Raw genomic sequence first — 20,522 nt, 5'->3', positions numbered from 1 at the left:
TTTTGTCTTAGAACCATTCTTGTCTAAAATATTTTCATAGCATCAATTGATATTCACGATATTTTGTATTAATTAAAATGTACAAACACGTACGCGCATATTCATGCATAAATATGTAATAAATATAAATATACTTACTCTGTTCTTCCGGTGGAGCAGTAGCTATTGTTACTGAATTATTATTTGTTGCATTAGCAGTTGCAGCATCAGTGTTTGTTACATTATTCCGTCGAAAACAGTTAAACTCAATTTTTTCGTACCCTGAAAAAAGAGGCATTTCCAACGTTAATTTTTATTACGTGTATTAAGTGATTATTAAAGTATAACTACATTAAATGTAATTTATTTATTTATCTTACATAAGATAAATGTTCCAATGACTAAATACATAATTAAAAAATCAATATTTAAATAATTAAAGTGTTTATCAGTAATAACAAGAAAATAATAAATTGAAAGAGTGAAATATGTCTTAATAAATGTTAGAATAAAAATAAAAATATGTCATTTTGATTAAAGAATCTTCTTTCTCGTATAGGCTTAAAAGTTGTATTTTGTCTTAAGTATTTATGATGCGCATGTAAAATAAACTGTACAGTTGGTACTAAAAAGTTGCAGCATTTATTTTTTTATGAGTTTTGAAACACAGCTTGTTCATAGAGTGATTGGTTCTTACTAATGTATCTAACCAATTACGTTCAACCGAGTAGAGCTGCGTTTCGAAATTCATCGAAAAAAGGTGTTGCAACCTTTTAGTAACCGATTGTATACAAATAGGAAGCGTCCTAGATGCAGTGTAAAACGGACACCATTAATCAGATTATTGCTTTAGTTAAAGTTAAGATAAATTTATAGAATTTGATTGGTGGTATCCGTTTTACACTGCATCTGGAACTCACTTAACAGAAATGCCTGGCCATATAAAGTTAACTGCGTTCCGATTTTTATATAGAATACGTTACATGCACTATAGAAATCCCGGAACGCAGCTAATTTCATATGGCCAGGCATTCTTGCCCGCGTGTAATAACGTGGGAGCGTCCCAGATGCGCACAGTGTAAAACGGCTCTATCAATCAGATTGCTGAGTTAGTTAGGGTTAGGAAATTTTCCTGCATAATTCACATGTCTATTGGGAAAATAAAACAATTCAATAATGACCCACATGGCATGTAATATTACTGAAATATTATAATGGTCGGAAATGGTACAAAAATATTTCATCAACATTTTAATTGCAATTTGCATGTACAATATTTTTGAAATGTTCGGTTTTATATTTTTTGTAATATTGCATGTGTTATATTTCTGAAATCTTTTAGAAAGAAAAGAAAAGTTTGATTTCATATTTGTATGTTTCTGCAATATTACAAAAAAATGTTTTAGATGCAATATTTCAAAAATATTTCCAAAACGTGATAAAAGTAATATCACATTAACAATGCAAGAATAATATTTCTGCAACATGTCAACCGCAATATTGCATTTGAAATATTTTTGTAAGATTGCGTAGGTAATAAAAAATTGAATTGCACGCACGCACGCACGCACGCACGTACGCACATGCACATACACACGCACACGTACATAATTGCTTCAAGTTGTATAGAAATACATATCATTCTTTTATCGTTTTTTAACCATATAAAATTGATATAAAAACATGGTTCTTCATATTTAGTAAAAAATGATGAAATTAAAATGTTGCTGAAATAGAGAATAAAACTGTAAAAATATATATTTTATAATATACATATTTTATTGTACTTGATATTTGATACAAAAAAATTATAAGTTTTATTTATAAAAGGTAAATCTTATGTCATTAATTATAGTATGAAGAATAAGATAAACCACAACGGAATCCGCTTTTTTATCGTAAGCTAATTTTAGCAATTTGGCTCTTATAGATGAACATACCCGTAAGAAAAAATTATACAAAAATTACTGCAGTTTTTATAGATTTTTGTACAAAGTTTTCGCCTTCAGAATTTTTCTGCAGAGTATTTTGCAGAATTTTATGTAATGTTTTCTGAAGTTTTTTGCCTTTAGAAAAAATTACATAAAATTCTGCAAAATATTCTGCAGAAAAATTCTGAAGGCAAAAACATTGTACAAAATTCTGTAAAAGCTGCAGAAATTCATGCAAAAATATGCAATTTTTTGTGCAGTAATTTTTGTATAACTTTTTCCTACGGGTATGTCTAATACAATAACATTGATTATATAAATCGCAATATTTCTGAAATGTATCTACAATTTCTCGGATGAAATGTACCTGAAATATTTCTGAAATATTACATAGATATCTTTCAGAAATATTTAATAATATTGCTGATATATTACTGAAATCTATCAGCAATATTAGAATTGAAATGATCGCGGACATTGAAACATTTCAGAAATGGTGGGAAAATATTTAGCAATATTGTTGAAAAGAGTAATATTTCAAATGGAATATTGCAACAATGTTTCAGAAATATTACATGCCGTGTGGGGAGTTACTACAGGAAGAAAACTGTCTTGTGAGAATTTGATGACTTTCTACACAAAAAAGTGACACGAAAAGGATTACTTTTGATGTATGTGTAACAAAAAAATATTTTACACATTTAATAAATAACTTACGCATTTTATTTCTAAATTGTGTCTATTTTTAAAATAAACTGTTTATTTTATCTTTGAAATGCTCGTATTTTTTAAATGTTTAACTTTAATCTTTTCAGTTTATAAAATTTGTTGTTTAATATACATAAAATGTACGAAATGTACGAATATGTGTATAATATACAAAATTTTAATTTATCAATTTACTTTACAATTACTTCACAAAACTCTCTTTTCTGCATCTAAATCTTATCATTACTGCCTAGATATAATAATTTTGAAGTTTAGACAATCATTTTTTGCTATCTTATAAAAATATTAATTATTGTAAATACGATATAACATTATAAACAATAGTTATATTATCTGATAGAAGACACTTTCTAGTAAAAATTTGTGTTTTTAAAGTTTTATTTATTTCTACTAAAAATTTGTGTTTTTAAAGTTTTATTTATTTTTGTTTAAAAAATATTGTTCAAAAACAAAATAACCTCGGTGGCGATCTTCGATCTTCTGTTAAATTCATGCAATATATAAAAAGTGACTAATGATAGTAAAAAATAAGGAAAGGAAAAAAGAGGACAGAAAGAGAGAAAGAGAAAGAGAGAGAGAGAGAGAGAGAGAGAGAGAGAGAGAGAGAGAGAGAGAGAGAGATTAGGGGGAGAAAAAATATTATATAAACAAATTATCTAGAAATAAAAATATTAGAAACTTACATTGTTTGACTTTATGGAATTTCACATAAAATATGATAGATAAAAATATGAATACTGCTATGGAAATTATCATGTATATTACAAAATCTTGACGTATCATCATAGATCCTGCGAACAAAAATTTATTAAATAAATGAAGAAGCAAGAAATTGTTGTACTTAAGAGATATGAATGTAAGTATATTGTACATTTTATTTCAATGGGAGAATAGTAAATAACAAATTAGCAATAAAATGAACAATTACACAAACGCATAAAAAAAGTGTCGTGAACTCGAGATTTGACAATAAAGATATCTTTATAGTTTTTGGGTTACTGAATCCGAATTTATCATTAGTTTTGCTTCATCACGTCACAGTTTTTCTCTAATCTCCAAAAACCCTCTAAAAACGCTGATTTTCACAGTAGAGCATATACCCAAATAACTAAATATGGTATTCCCATGTTTTTAGGATCGCTGAACACGAATTTACTATTAGTATTGTTTTATTTAATCGTAGATTTTATTTAATCTCAAAAGTTCCTAATAATGCTTGTTATAACAGTATTATATAAATAGTGTTTCGGACGATACCGAGACTAGTCACGGTCTTGGTGTCGAGTTAAGCTTTGAATGCGAGACCGAGACGAGACTTTTTATGCCGAAAGTTTCGACGATATCGAGAGTCTCGTTGAGATTCTCGAATTTTGATATACAAGGTATAATTTTATTAATCAGTAATTTTTTAATATATAAGCAATACTCCCCCACACCAAATAACGAACGCAACGAGGATGCGAAGACAATGTAACCCTTTTCGAATTTTCTTCCGTTATATACCTGAAACCCGACGCTTCTAGATTTTTTTCGTTTCCTTGCGTAAGCAGTATGATTGCCTGCAACAAGGAAATTTCTCGAATTTTCTGTTAGGCTCTGTTATCATGTAGTTATGGTGAAATAATCGCCACAAAACAAAAGATTGTTAAAAACATCGAATAGATAGAAGCAGAGAATCATTTGTTTGCAGCATCATGCGTGTTCGCTGAATTGAAGTAGCAACATTTCTCGAGGAGGAGACCCTACGCTCATCGATCGTCAATTTGCGATAGAATTGGTCGGTGGACTTAAGGCGATGCTGGATTGCCTCTCAAACTTGATCGAGGTCGATAATGTAGAGTCATTCATGCACATTATTAATGCGATTTCGTATATATCTCTTTTATAAATTTGGAAATTCTTTTCCAGAATTAAAGTACACATATTAATATCCATCTGTGAATTGGACTTTATATCGAGGACAAAAAATATATTTTTTTATTGCTCTACTTATCAACTTTTTACACCTATATATAACCTAAATTTTCGTTTCACAATTTCGTCTCAATTAGGCACTAAAATCTAATTTTCGAAACTCGACACTGTTTGTTCTCGTCGTCTACTAGTCTGTGAATACGAATTTCGTAGATACAAACTGTAGATCTTTTATATTAAGCAAACATTGTTATGATGTAACAGCAAATTAACAATTTTTTCTCGTTTTTGGAGGAAATTCCACTCCACAGACTGATAGCAATGCGTATTCTTTTATTCTGAAAAAGGATTTCCAAATCTATAAAATAAAAAGATATTGTTAAACAAAAATTACTATCTTTTTGTTGGTAAAACAGACAACTCCAACATCCCCTTAAGAAATCTTGCTATCTCACTTCAACAAGCACCCGACTCGTTTGAACGCTGCGGTTCTCCGCGCACGAGCCAAAAAATCGCCCAAACATCCAGGCCCTACTATTATAAAACAAACGATAACAAAATGACCATCGCGTCTGCTTGTAATCCAGATCACGTTTCGGCTTAAATTTTTATTCGGCATTTATAGAGAATCTAGAGAATGAAATTTTAAGATACAAATAATAAATAAATTTTTCAGGTAAGTAATTTAATTGCAATTAATTGATGATAGTTGGCCCCGTTAGCTTACTGAAACATTCTATAATACGGTGCCAGGTCGTCAACTATGTATGTACATACACGCAGTTGGTCCCGAGTTTCGAGTATTTCAGTGAGCCGGTAAAAAATTTATTTAACATTTACATTTTTAAATGTAATTCTCTATCACTAAGGAGCACTTTAGGCTCACAGTAAAAATAGTAAATAGTTTAAGTTTAATCGCATAGAATAGATCAAAAAGAATAGAAATAAATACTTTTATGCTTATCGAGACTGAGAATCTCGACTCGAGACCGAGACCGAGACAAGATTGTCATTGTCGAGATCAAGCCGATACCGAGATGAGACCAAAAATTTCGAGACCAAGACGAGACTCGAGCTAGTCTCGTCTCGTCTCGGCGAGACCAAATCACATGTAAGAGATATAAAATTTACCATCACGATCTCTTCATTTTATGAATTTTTTTAATCGTCAAATGACTTGTGGATTTCTTTTCTTTTTTTATTTTCAACTTTACATTCTCTCTTTATTATCCAACAAAAGTATGCCATCATATGTTTATCTTAGCGACCTTGATAACATCGCTCTATTTCTTTTATATCCTAGTAGAATCGTTCTCCCTATTCTTCGTTGGAAAGATTACTTGAAAAGTAGTCTAAGTGTGAATGCAAAAGTGCAATTTTAAATTCATTAGGCTACCTAACTTCGATGAAACTCCCCTTTGATGCAATTAGAATTTTTATAAACTTTCATGTGACATATTAAATAAGTGTTCCGTATTGTCGCAAATACTTTCAGTTTCTATTTACCACGCTATTTGTATGTACATGATTTTGCTTGTTGAGCCAACGGCATCGACATTATTATATTTCGAGATCGAATTCGGTTTAATTCAAAGATTCCGAAGATCTCCAGAATCTTACCTATCACTCCGTGCCCGGCTATGAGCCTTCGAGGAAAGTGACGAATCTTCACTTCGGGGTCCGTACCATTATCTCAAACACCCGTCAGTACGGAGTGCCAATCGCCAAATTATAAGAGACATTCAATAAACACAAGTTATTAAACGAGAATACTGAAACAAGTACATTATCAATCACGCCCGCTCTTCAGGAGAGACACAATCTAGCATAAGTAATCTGAGGCTCTAGTTGCGTCGACCGTGGAAAGACCCGGAATTTAAACAAAACTATCTTCAACAATAAGTTTCATTAAATAAGTCACCAGTTTGATATTTTAGTATGGCAAGGAGTATTGTCTAAAGATTAGAAGAGATTTTACTCTTGCTGTAGTATAAAATGATAGCACTTTTATCATAAAATACTGTGAGCATAATTTCTTTTTTTGTTTTTCGGGTATAAAAACCTGATAGAAAACTTACTGCTACGGAGGATGCTGGAAACGATGACAACTGCCTCGAAAGGGGATGTGTACAATGATTCGTTTTCCTTCCCATCAAGGTAACGAAGCAACCTTGACTTACAATTAAATAAAACAAAACTAACAGCAAATTCATGTTCAGAAACCCTAAAAATACGGGAATACCATATTTAGTTGTTTGTGTATATGGTCTACTGCGATGTTTTTATAGGGTTTGTTTTTGAGGTTAGAAAAAAACTGTGACGTGATGGAGCAAAACTAATGATAAATTCGGATTCAGTGAAAAATATAAGGATATCATTGTCGGATCACGAATTCACGACATTTTTTCTGTGGTGCTGTTATTTTACACACGCACGCAAATTATAAATCCAAAAATATTACTCACCTTGATACTGTTCTCCGTCAGTAACAACAATTCTTCGACAGAAATCTCTTTCTGTACCGTCTGTGAGTATTTCAGTCGCGTATCTATGAACCAAGAAAATATAGAATAAAAATAGTATATTGTGTAAGGGGGGAAAGTCGACTTTTTCTCACTTGTTCAAATAAATGCATTCGTGCTGAAAAAACTGACTTTTTTTTTAAAAAAAGCTAATAAGATTTGAAGCAGTTAGTTGAAGATTTTATGCATCTGCAGGAAGGCTAGAGATTTAATCAAAAGCCGGAAAACTAATCGTATGCGTAACACATGCACAGTAAAAAATTTGTGTTTTCTTGTTAAAAAATATCCTGGTTAAAATTTTTATGTTAAAATGTAACATGTTTGTTACTTTAACATATTGCTGTTGTATTAATTCAAGTAAAATGTTAAATTATTAGAATAACTGAAAAAGTGTAAAAGTATAATAACACAATGTGTACGTACTTTTAATTTTATACAATAAATATGTTCCTTATTATCAATGATAGAATTTATCTGTTAAAATTGACAAAAAAAAATGTTGAGTTTACTTTATAATCGGGTTTTAACCCATTTCGGCCCAAATGTTTACTATTTTTTCTCCACGTTCAACGCTCAAACTTTTTACATATACGCTATAAAAAAAACTGGACATAGTTTTCGATAATCTGAAACATCCTCTTTCGAATGCCTGCGTCAGAATTGATCTATAAAGCGAGTAAAAAAGTTATGGCCCATTTTTCTAAAAAAAAGCAGGATTTTTTGACATTTTATTCCGAAAATTCCATATTTTGGATGCAAAAATGTTTTGCAGGATCATCGCAACAAGGATAAATCTCTTTGGATTAGATATCTGCCTTTTCAGGGAGCATCCCAGATGCATACAGTAATAAACGGACACAGCAAGCTAAAACGGACACAGTGTGAAAAGAACACAGTACAAAACGGACACAGTACGAAACGGACTTACCACAAGGGTTTGCGTCTGTATCCGTTTCACTCAACCTGCTGTGTCCGTTTATTACTGTGCGCATCTGGGATTCACTTTTCTTTCAAATCCCATTGCAATTTTTCAAAAATTTAACATGGCGGATTTAATATGGCAGTCAAAAGATGGAAAACCCGTATAAAATTAAAATATTTTCGATTTTCTTACTTTTTCTCGTAAAATCTCAAAATACTGTTACACGCACTCCCGATCGAAATAAATTGTTACACCACTGAGAACTCACACGGCTCTTTAATGTAACACAAATACAAGAACACAGTAATTGAATGCCAAGAAATACGTCCGAACAGTTTGATAGCTCGGAATCTAGTCGCAAAGGCACTTGTTTGTAAACAGCAGCCCGTCGTCAAGGAACGCCACGCGGCCTACTCAGTAATCGTCCAGCAGCGCGGGCGTAACACTACCCTCTCTCTTCAAGATTGTCGTCCCGACAATCCGAAAGGGTAGTTCCAAGGCTTCCGTTCCCCTGACTAGGACACAAAAGTTCCAAGACGGCCTCCCGCTCTTCCTGAGCTTTGTCTCAGGTTACCGAGCGCCGCTCCTAAATAAGTCCTAATTGTCTTCAGGGAAATCCAGGACCTCCATCCTTTCCAAAAGTCCTTTAGAACCACCATTCGGCATTCTCTGAGGAAAAGACGACCTCCCTCTCCCTCGGCCGACATCTGAGTAAACTCCACTCCTCCGGGTTCTCGTTTACTGGATTTGATCTAAACGCTGCCCTCCACGCTTCAGCCGACGTCGCCGTTCCTCTTCGGACAAGAGGGGGGTAACCACCGTGGACCCGTCGTCCTGAAAGGACTCCTCTAGTCCCTGCCTCGGCATTTGCCCTTTGCCCCACGGGAAAACCACGGCTCAAAAACCGTGGGTGAGGCAGTCTTCATTTAGTCACAAGAAATTTTCTTGTAAGAAAAGAAAAGAAACTGATCCCACGTCGAAAGGATTTCGCTCACTTTCCAGGAAAGCTTGTAAAGCATCTCTCGTTTCGTAATTTTTTTCCTTTCCCTGAAAAGAAAATAAAACAACAAGCAACAAACTTCTCCGATTTAAAAAAAAAACAATTCTATTTTTGTCAACGTCTCGTTTCCTTTTATTACTTTCTATTCCGGGCTCCGACTCACCTAACGAACCAATTTCCTCTCATAGAAAGGAGCTAACCTATCTGAATGAACTATCTTTCTTCTATGTTTCGGAGTTTTCTGAATACAATAAACTACTTCGCTCAATTTCCTAACAATAGAATAAGGTCCCTCCCAATCACTTTGTAATTTAGGAGCCTTCCCCTTAACCCTTCGGGGATTGAAGAACCAGACCTTCTGCCCCTCCTGGAATAAAATATGTCTAGCTCTGCGATCATAGCGAGACTTAACACGTGAAGATCGAATATCTAATCTTTCATTAACACTCGCATAAAATCCCATTTTCCGTTGAAAATCCTTAACGAAACCTTCTACAGTATGAGAATCTTCCTTACAAGATTCAGGCGGTTTCTCTCGTAACAAATCCAAAGGCAATCTAAGATCTCGCGCAAAATACAACTCTGCCGGAGTCACACCGGTAGCCTCATGCTTTGAGGTTCTATAGGCCAAAAGAAACATAGGAATCCAACGATCCCAATCCTTCTGATTTGAAGAAATATACTTCGCCAAATAATTAGTAATGGTTTGATGCTGTCTTTCAACCTGACCATCCGATTGAGGATGCAAGGCAGTAGTCCTTGTCTTCCTAATTCCAAGAAGTTTCATAAGTTCAGTAAAAAGTTTGGACTCAAAATTCCTTCCCTGATCCGTGTGAACCTCGAAAGGTGTCCCATGCCTGGAAACAATTTGATTAACAAAAACCTCCGCCACTGTTTTCGCTCTAATATTTCTCAAGGGAAAAGCTTCTACCCATTTGGTAAAACAGTCGACTACAACAAGCAAATACTTATTTCCAGAAAAAGTAATGGGAAAAGGACCAAGAATGTCCATTTGAACTCTCTCGAACGGAGTTCCAACATTGAAGATCTGCAAAGGGGACTTTCCCTTTCCTAAGGGGCCCTTTCTTGCTACACACACTTCACAGGATTTACATCTTGCTTACACAAAGCCCAGTAAAACCGCTTTCTTATTTTCTCCAAGGTCTTATTCACCCCGAAATGTCTTCCCGACAAAGAGTCATGGGCTTTCTCTAAAATTTCTTTGACTCGTTTACGTGGAACTAATAATTGTAGGAAGCTAGATTTCAAATTTGGAGCATACCAATTTTTATAAAGGACATCGTTCTTAAGATTTATAACGTCCCAATATGACAAGTAAATGCGAGCAGAAACATCTGAAACTTCCGAGCGTAAAGGACGTACTCCTGTTTCCTTACCGCGGAAAATTACCGACAAACTAGGATCCTCTTTCTGCTCCCTTTGCCATTCTTCTAAATTTTCTTCAGCCAAGGTAATACGAGCAATAGTTTTCCTCGACTCTCGAGCACAATTTTCTTCGATTTTAGTATAATATCTGCAACCTTGAGATTCACAGTGACGTCTAGACAATCCATCGGCGTTTTCGTGAAAATGTCCTTTCCGAAAAACAATTTCAAATTCAAATTGTTGGAGTCTCTCCAACCAACGCGCAAGCTGTCCCTCAAGATCTCTGAAAGGCAAAAGCCATCTAAGGGAAACGTGATCCCTACGAATCAAAAATCTTCGTCCCAAGAGGTAATGACGGAAAGCTTTGATTGCTTCAACTATTGCCAAAAGTTCTCGACGCGTAACGCAATAATTCCTCTCGGCTTTATTCAAAACGCGACTAAAATAGGCTATGACTCGTTCCTTTCCTTCCTGTTTCTGAGAAAGAACTGCACCAATACCGATATTAGAAGCATCGGTATCTAAAATAAATTTCTCTCCCTCCCGCGGAAAAAAAAGCATAGGAGAAAAAGATAATACGCGTTTCAATTCATCAAAAGCATTTTGACATTCTTCTCCCCAAGAAAATTTAACCTTATCTTCCGTTAACGTATAAAGAGGTTTCAAAATAAAAGAAAAACCTTTAACAAATTTGCGATAATACGAACAAAAACCCAAGAAGCTACGCAATTGCTTCTTAGTATGCGGAACTGGCCAGTCTTTTGCTGCGGAAATCTTTTCCGGATCTGTAACTACCCCTTTGGCAGAAATTATATGACCCAAATACTTAACATTTTTTCTGGGGGGAAAAAAAAACATTTCTCCGGATTAATTCTTAAATTCGCTTCCCGAATTCGTTGAAAAACTTTACCAAGATTCTCTAACATTTCTTCAAAACTTTTTCCAAAAATAATCACATCATCAAGATAAATTAAACAAATTTTCGTTAACATGTCTTTTAAAATTTTTTCCATTAGGCGCTGAAAAGTCGCGGGGGCATTACATAATCCAAAGGGCATTACAGTGAATTGCCAAAGCCCCTTACCGACAGAGAAAGCAGTTTTCTCCCTATCTTCCGGACGAATTTTAACTTGCCAGTAACCGCTTTTCAAATCAAGCCAAACATTACCTGAGAGCTGATCAAAAATGTCATCGATCCGAGGAAGAGGAAAGGAGTCTTTAATCGTAACCGCATTCAATTTCCGGAAGTCCACACAAAATCTCAATGCTCCATTTTTTTTTCTAACCAATACCGCAGGGGAAACCCAAGGACTTTGAGATTCCTCTATTACGCCATGTTTTTTCATCTCCTCAATTATTCCATAAACTTCGTCTCCCATATGATAAGGAATCCGTCGGGAAACTTGTTTTATGGGGGAAGAATCTTCAACATTTATAGAATGACAAATAATATCACAATTTCCTGCAATAATTTCCTCAGAAAATATATCCTGAAATTCATTTAGCAGACCAGCAAAAATTTCCTTCTGAGAATCAACAAGATTTTCAGAATTTTTTTCAATGAGTTCCCTTAAAATAGAAGGGACGGAAACAACACGAGAACAATTAAAATTCTTTTCTTTTTTTGATTTAGAATTTCCAAGGCAGATTCAAAAACATTTTCTAAACTAACCTTTTTGAGAAAATCAACCCCTAGTAAACAATCGTCATAAATTTCCGCCACGAACATAGGAATTTTCAAAGAATATTTACCAATAAGAATATCAACCGAAATTTTATTTTTGCAAAGAATCTTTTCTCCGGTAGGATATCTCAAATAACAATTTACCGTTTCCAACTTTTCTCCATAATCTTTTACTAATTTTCTATTTACAATAGAAATGTCAGAGCCCGTATCAATCTTAAAGGAGCAACGTTTTTCATTAAGCATTCCTTCATAACAAAAATAAGAATCATCATCATTATTAAAACTAACAGAACGATAAACACAATAATCTATATTCAAATTATAATTAGAACGAAAAATAATCGAGGCATTACTCTTCGAAGTTGAACTCGCCCCCAAAAAAGTTCAACTAAGTCGCGTTTCCCTTCGCGTCGGGACACTCAAAACGGAAATGTCCTGTTTTTCCACACGCCCAACATTCTTTATCTTTGGCTACAGATTTGAGGCCGCGCCAATTTTTTCGGGGCCCCCCTTCCTCCGATTTCTCACCCCCAACACTCCGCGCGTCCTTCCTCTCCTCCCTCTCAAAATTTCTCCCAAAACGATCAAAATTTCTCCCGAATTTTTCTTTTCTTTCAAAATTCGCCCCTTGAATGATTTCGATAGCTTTGGCTCTCTCCACGGCCGCCTTCAAAGAAGAAATCCCTTCCAGCTGAAGAGTTCTTCTAAGAAAATTATTGGAAACAGCGGAAATGAATTGCGAACATGCGATCTTATCCCGCACCGAAAAAGGACACTCCGGATATGCTAAACGCAAAAGTCTTTCCAACTCAGCTCCAAAAGCAGCCAAGCTTTCCCCGGATTTTTGTTTTCTATTGGTAAAAAGAGAATAAGAATTTTGAGTAAAAATTCCCTCCCCGAAACGCAACTCAAGCTTTGATTTTAATTCTTCAAAACTAAAAACTTCTACGTCCTCTAACGATTCTAAAACCGTTCGCGCTTCCCCCCTTAAACTCGCGGCCAAAGCTACAGATTTCGACGCGTCGTCCCAGAGGTTCGCGCGTGCGATTAGGAGAAATTGAGAGAGGAACTCCCGCAGCGGAACCGTCCCGTCAAAAGTGTCAGGCTTCAATTTGAAACCCAACTCCGTTCGCGCACGATCCCCGCACGTGTCCCCCGCGGACGCGGTCCCCAATACATTATCGCCCGAGGCTCTATTAATAGAAGGACTTAGCTGAAAATTTCGTAAACGAGAAAGCGCCTCTTCTGTCTGCCGCAGCAACACTACAAATTCCGATTCCCTACGTGCTTGTTCCTCACGTATCGTACGCATCTCCTGGAGAACTGCCTGCAGTACCGCCGTCTCCGACATCGTAGATTCAGAAGTCTGCTCTCGAGCCCTTTCTCTTGTAGTGGGCATTTCGGTTCCCTCCTCAATAGAAATATCTCGCGGGTTCGGACGTGTCGGAGTCCTCGAAACCATCCGGACTCTCTCTCTCTCTCTCTTTTAAGCTCGTTCCGATATCCGCTCGTCCGATCCCGGACGAGCCCCCAAAATGTTACACGCACTTCCGATCGAAATAAATTGTTACACCACTGAGAACTCACACGGCTCTTTAATGTAACACAAATACAAGAAACACAGTAATTGAATGCCAAGAAATACGTCCGAATAGTTTGACAGCTCGGAATCTAGTCGCAAAGGCACTTGTTTGTAAACAGCAGCCCGTCGTCAAGGAACGCCACGCGGCCTACTCAGTAATCGTCCAGCAGCGCGGCCGTAACAATACTCTAAAAATGCATAAGCTTGTTATTTTATATGTAAGTCGAGATTATAATAATACATAATCAATACAAATAATAGAGGTTTCTTTCAAAAAATGCGAAAAAAACAATTTATCGTCAAATAATGTAGAAAAGCTATAAGCAAGGGTTTATTGCTGGCATTTCATCACTCACGCTCACATCTACGCATACGCCTATGTACATCATATATACAGGGTCATTTTCAACAACTTTATGTCCATAAAATGATGTACTTCTGACACAATCCTAAGACGATTTTTTTTTAACCAAAATTTGATTTAAAGCGTAGTTTTTGAGTTATAAGCAAGAATAGTTAGTGAATCACGTGTCGAGTACCAGCGGCAGGCAGAAGTGGCGCGTCACGAGCGTACAGCGGACGCAGCTGACCATCCGCTAACGGGAGAGAGAGTGAGAGAGAGAGAGAGGGAGAGGGAGGGAGGAAGTGTATGCGTTTGTATATGAATGTCTCTCCTTCCTTTCTCCTCCTCTCTCTTTTTCTGTCTGTCTCTTTCTTTTATGTAAACACTCATAGCATACACATATTGCGTGTAACAATCAGTTGGTTGCAACGTCCGACGGCCGGCGATCCGAAATAACTTTTGATCATTAAAGTGACGTAATTCTAAGACACTTTCTTGTTTACCAAAATTTTATTTAAAATATAATTTTATATGTAAGAGAAAATAGTTAACGACTTACGCGGTAGTAATATTATCCGTCAGCTGACGCGGATGGTCAGCTGCGCCCGCGTTATGCTCGTGGCGCACCACTCCTGCCTGCCTCCTGTACTCGATATGTGATTCGCTAACTATTTATGCTTAATTCAAAAACTACGCTTCAAATCAAATTTTAGTAAAGGAAAAATCGTCTTAGAATTGTGTCAGAAATATATTATTTTATGGACATAAAGTTGTTCAAAATGACCCTGTATATATGATGTACATAGGCGTGTGCGTAGATGTGAGCGTGATGAAATAGCAACAATGAATACTTGCTTGTGGCTTTTCTACATTATTTGACGATAAATCGTGTTTTTTTCGCATTTTTTAAAAGAAAACGCCATTATTTGTATTAATTATGTATTATTATAATCTCGACTCACTTAAAATAACAAGCTTATGTATTTTTAAAGTATTTTGAGAAGATTTTACGAGAATAAAGCAAGAAAATCGAAAATATCTCGATTATATACAGTTTTTCCATCTTTTAACCGCCATATTAAATCCGCTGTGTTAAATTTTTGAAAAATTGCAATGAGATTTGAAAGAACAGATATTTATTCTATGATTTATCTCTATTGTAATGGTCCTGCAAAACATTTTCGCATCCAAAATATGGAATTTTCGGAATAAAATGTCGAAAAATATTGCTCTTTTTGGAAAAATGGGCCATAACTTTTTTACTCGTTTTGTAGATCAATTCTGATGCCGGCATTTGAAAGAAGAGGTTTCAGACTATCGAAAACTCTATATCGAGTTTTTTTCTACAATGTTTATATAAAAAGTTTGAGCGTTGAACATGGAAAAAAATAGTGGACATTTGAGCCGAAATGTGTTAACAAGACCGAAATGGATTAACATCATTTTATTTCTGAGGACTTCATTATTTACCTCGAGATGGCGCATTTCTCGTGAAAAATATTCACCTATTGGGTGAATAAAAAAGAACAGAGAACCAAGTACGATTGCATTCACATATACATATTATAATATTGGACTAATTAGTCCAGTAATATATATACATAAAATTTTTATCAATGATCCTGAAACAATCTATATATGCAATTGTAAAAAATTTTCTCAGCATTTCTAAAATAATTATTATTTAACATATATGATATGTAGATTAATATATATAACGTGTTAAAATAATATTATGATCATGTTAAGTAACATATATAATATGTTATTGTAACATGTTACATGTTACATTAATATTATTATAATGTTGAAGTAACATGTTACATGTGTTACTTTGACATAATTTTCTCATTAAATCGTTACATATAAATTATGTCAAATTATAAAATTTACATTTATTTTTATGTTAAAATACAACATAATATTTATGTTGCTATTTAACATATGCTTAATATGTTAAATTAATAGAAAAATTTCTGTGAACCGTTTGGGACATGTGATATCTGTTAAATTTAACACAAATCTTTTTACTGTGTGTGCTCATTCAACAAACTGCATTAATATTTTACATGTCGCTAGAATGTAAATCTTGATAATTTTGGGGAAAAACAACTTTTCTCCGATTTTTTCCTTATTAATATATATATTTTATGAGTTTTTTAAAAAATAATGTTACCATTATTGCTGTCTATTTTAAGAGTTGCAATAAATAAGTAATTCATCAATGAAGTTTGTTGTGACAGTTGCATTTTTTCGTATTTTTCAGAAAAAAAATAGAAAAACCATTCATTTTATTTTTCTGGAAAATGAAAAACACTAATTAAATTGGCCAAAAACTTTATTTTTTAGAAAACGTTTATATAATAAGTAATAAAAATCAATATTTTTTTAAAAATGTAGTAAAAAGCTTTTTGATTAAAAATAATTTATTGTAACCATGAAAAAGATTATTTTTATATTAAGATTACTAAAATATTAAAATAATATTTTATTAACTTTCCGGCAATATTATAGTATTAAGTTATCAAAACATTATGATTTGATTTTCTCAAAAACAACGCATCCAATGAAAAATTGACAAGAATACTTTCTTCAAGAAATTTTTTTATAGAACACGATACTTTTTTTGTTTAAAAATTCTGACATTTTTAATTTTCTATTCGCCATCTTGGATCCGCCATTTTGCGATATCAAAAACAAAAAAAACATACAAAACTTATAATGTCAAAACTTCTGTTGCTAATAATCACGAAAAAATTATTTTTTTAGTTCTCTGACCGCCATATTGGATCCGCCATTATTAAGATTGTAAATTCTGATAAAATATGAAGAATGATGTTGAATTCATCCAAAATTCATACTATGAAGCTTGACAATGCTTGATTTTCATAAAATTATTGAAAAAAAGTCCATATTGCACAAAATTTTTTGCAATTTCCGCCATTTTAAAAAGGTTGCAGTAAATTGGGGTTAAAAAAAAAATTTCTCGTTAAACTTCAAGTATTTTATCCACCTTTGGACGCAACTAGAAATGAATCCTAATACTTTTCCTACTTGAAAAAAATTATTAAAAAAATTTTTTTTTCAATTTTTCAGTACTTTTCCACTTAAAGTCCGCCATATTAATTTTCTGAGACATAAAAATGCAATTTTGACCCCGGAAATCGAAAGAGCATACCCAAAAATAGCAAGATATATGGTTTTGGTCAAAATATTTCCCATTTTTCCTATTGAGAATAAAGCTCAAAAATAAACGAAAAATTGCGTGTCTTAGGGCGTTAATAGGTTAAATAAAACGTGAAAATTATTCTGCAGCATACAATATGAGTATAAAATGTAACATAAATATCCAACTAGAATTAAATTAAAATGTTAATTTTCAATTGAAAAATTTATTGGAATATTAAAATTTTCTAATTTATATTTTTAGTTTACAATTGTTAAATCTGTATTTTTTCAACAAAAAATCTTTAACATCTAATTTTTTAGATAGAAAGAAGAGGCAAAAGAGTATTACAGGTTTTCCGTGTAAATGTATATTCTACAATTGACAAATTTTATGTAATTAGCGGTTTTATTTTAATTATGTATTTGTTAACCGGCCGGATTAATATTGAAAATGGTCTAATGACAGACCGAAACGTATATTAAAATTTGTCGATTATAGAATATACATCTACACTTAGAACCTGTAACCTGTAATGCTCTTTAGCTTCTTCTTTCTATTTATCGATGTGTTAATCATTAGAACTATTCAAGTCGTATCTGTATTTTCAATTAAGAATTAACATCTTCTCAATTTATGAAAACCTTCTAAAGTAAATAATATTGATTTTCTATTACAATTGATTAAATTGTATACACATAATCATTTTTATAATTATGCACCGATCATAATAATTGCAAAAGTTGACATCGCCCCGCCCATGCAATAAACATATGCCGAAAAAGCATTTAGACGCCGTGATTGCTTCGGAGTTGGAGCTGAATTAGAAAAAAAGAAAAGGAAAGGACGAAACGATACTTTCTGTCGCTTGGCATGTCGAACGTATAACTGAGCACGTGACATCTCACGGATAGATGTAGCGCGATGCATGTATGAGTGTGTGAGTGCGTGAGTGTGTGAGCATGCTCGATCTAGGATCGCAGCACAGCGAAGATTCAGCTTCCTCACACGTTATTCTCATATCGCTCGCCTCTTTTACTGTCTTACTCGCTCACATAATGTAAATATGTTTGAGACTTGAAACCGATACTTTTACTTAAAAAATTTTATATCAAGAGTTTTCTTTGAATATTTATAGACGTGTGGAAATCTGGACACACACACACACACACATACACATTTTGACATATTACATAACGTAAATTAAATTATATTTCTTATTATAATATTTGAAATAAAAAATTATAAGAACCATTCTTTAAAAAAAACTTAAAATTACGCTAATAATTTCTTTTAAAGATTTTCAACCAATTTTTTTTACAAATTATTTAATATTCCTACACTAAAAAAAGTCTTGTTGAATTAACTGAAATTAAACTAATGGTTCAACTAGAATCCGAACCGTTAGTTCATATCAATATCAATTTCAGTTCATATCAATATCAGATTTCCAGTTAAATCAACCAAATTTTTTTTTCAATGTACATTCCAATTATGTCGAATATAATATATTGGCAATTAAGAGCAAAAAAATTGTCTCATTTGAAAAATCTCTTATTCACATGTGAGATGTAATTTCACCACTGTCGGTCTCAAGTTCGAATAAAAAGAAGGAAGGCGACGCTTTATCAATTTTTAAAGTAGATAATTTTTTGCTCTTATGTGCCAATATATTATTATATTTTATATAAATCGAATCTAGAAATACAAAATTATTTGGAAAATTAGTTCAAAAAGAAGAATCAATAATTGATGTATTATCGTAGTTTCAAGTTGTCATATATATGTATTCCATAAGATTACTAAATTCTTTTATAACAATTGTTAAGGTAAAAAATATAATCTAATTGACGTTTTGCGATGCAATATTATGTTCGCACTTGTTCCAATTTTAATTTAATTTTTAATTTATTGAAGCATAATTGATAGCGATTTTATTAAAACGCAAAAAATTTTATTCGTGTTATTTAAATTTTAAATTGAAAATTTTATCTAAAATAGAGGATTATATCGATAATTTTTTATTTCTATGAAAATTACATAAGAAAATATAAAAAATAACACGATCTCCAAGTGGTCACGCAAATGTTTAAAAGTCGTATTCTCCTTTACATTGTTAAAAAACAATTGTATCTCACGAATGTGGAAACTATAGTCAAAATTGTAATTATTATATCATTGCCATAAATATATAATTATAATAAATAATACATATATAATCTTATGTTAAAAATAAACTGTGCGTTTGGAACACTATTGTTCTTGTTAGGTTAATATATTTTTAATTGTTGTATGTTTCACACAAAATATGATACGGATTTTTCATCTCAATATTTTATAAAAACAATATTGGTTAAAATAATTGTAATCGACAGTAAATCCTGTGGTTTATTATGTTTGAAGTTTTATTATGCGTATTAATTATACGATTTACTTTTAATTATTTATACTATATTATAAGTTTAATGTTTTAACTTTGCAATTGTTATATTCACTTCTATCAATGCAGTAAATTTAGGACAATTTATTTAAATATTGTTTGACTTTTTTTATTATGCGACACTAATTATAAGTCGCATAACGAATGTAATAAGTAAGCGTTTAATTAATACTCAGCATTTTTAATATTATATTTAATTTTAAGAAACTGCATTGTCATTATTAAATCCTGAAACTTAATAAAATATACATTGAGTAAAATTCCGTATAGATCGAAACCCTGATTTTTTATAAAACTGCGTATTCTTATGTATTTTGGCGCGCTGATTATGAATATGATAGTGAAAATTTGCGTAAATTTGATTTTTATGGCGGAAACCATTAAAAAATCATGGTGTTTTTGCATTTATTTCCGTAATAATAGGAATTTCGAAAAATACTTCAAATAAAAGTTGTAGATTTCATCAAAATATACATTTTATGTCCTATTGATTTTTGCCATAAAGACAATAATTTTTAAGAAAAACGACTTTAAGTGTTCAAAACTTCATATAACTTATCTAACACAATTCGAATTTTATTAGTTAATTTTATTAGTTAATACTGGAAGGCCAAGTTGCTCCCCCGCCCACATGTTTTCTATACCAATGGATTTGCGACTTTCCACGCGTGGAAGAGATCTATAACTTTATCTGAAGTATTTTTCAAAATTCCCACTATTTACGGTTATAAATGAAAAGAAATCATGATTTTTATGGTTTTTTCATGGTTTTCGCAATAAAAATCAAATTTGCGTTAATTTTCACTATCATGTTCGCAATCAGCATGCCAAAATACGTAAGAATAAGCAGTTCCAAAAAAATCGGAGGTAAGTCGTTTTCGGAACTGTACCCAAAATTTATGATAAATATTTTGTACATAT

The 20,522-nt window shown here is 32.9% G+C and overlaps 1 protein-coding gene across 3 annotated transcripts in view; it reads right to left on the bottom strand.

Moving 5' to 3' along the window:
* LOC105835169 overlaps positions 1-20,522 on the bottom strand; it is a 56,436-nt gene that overhangs the window by 23,162 nt on the left and 12,752 nt on the right. For 2 of the 3 annotated variants that reach the window (XM_036285655.1, XM_036285654.1), the window contains exons 3-5: positions 7,019-7,101; positions 3,323-3,430; positions 139-261 (exon numbers count right to left, since the gene is read on the bottom strand). In XM_036285655.1, the coding sequence (XP_036141548.1) occupies positions 139-261; positions 3,323-3,430; positions 7,019-7,101 (314 nt within the window). Of the gene's footprint in view, positions 1-138; positions 262-3,322; positions 3,431-7,017; positions 7,102-8,189; positions 11,264-20,522 lie in introns of those variants that run through there. The other variant, XR_004962944.1, reaches the window with a different exon arrangement.

The sequence above is a fragment of the Monomorium pharaonis genome, chromosome 4 (assembly GCF_013373865.1).
Source record: "Monomorium pharaonis isolate MP-MQ-018 chromosome 4, ASM1337386v2, whole genome shotgun sequence".
Taxonomy (NCBI): Eukaryota; Metazoa; Arthropoda; class Insecta; order Hymenoptera; family Formicidae; genus Monomorium; species Monomorium pharaonis.
Note: the sequence above shows the minus strand (reverse complement) of the source record. Positions and strands in the feature narration are given on the sequence as shown.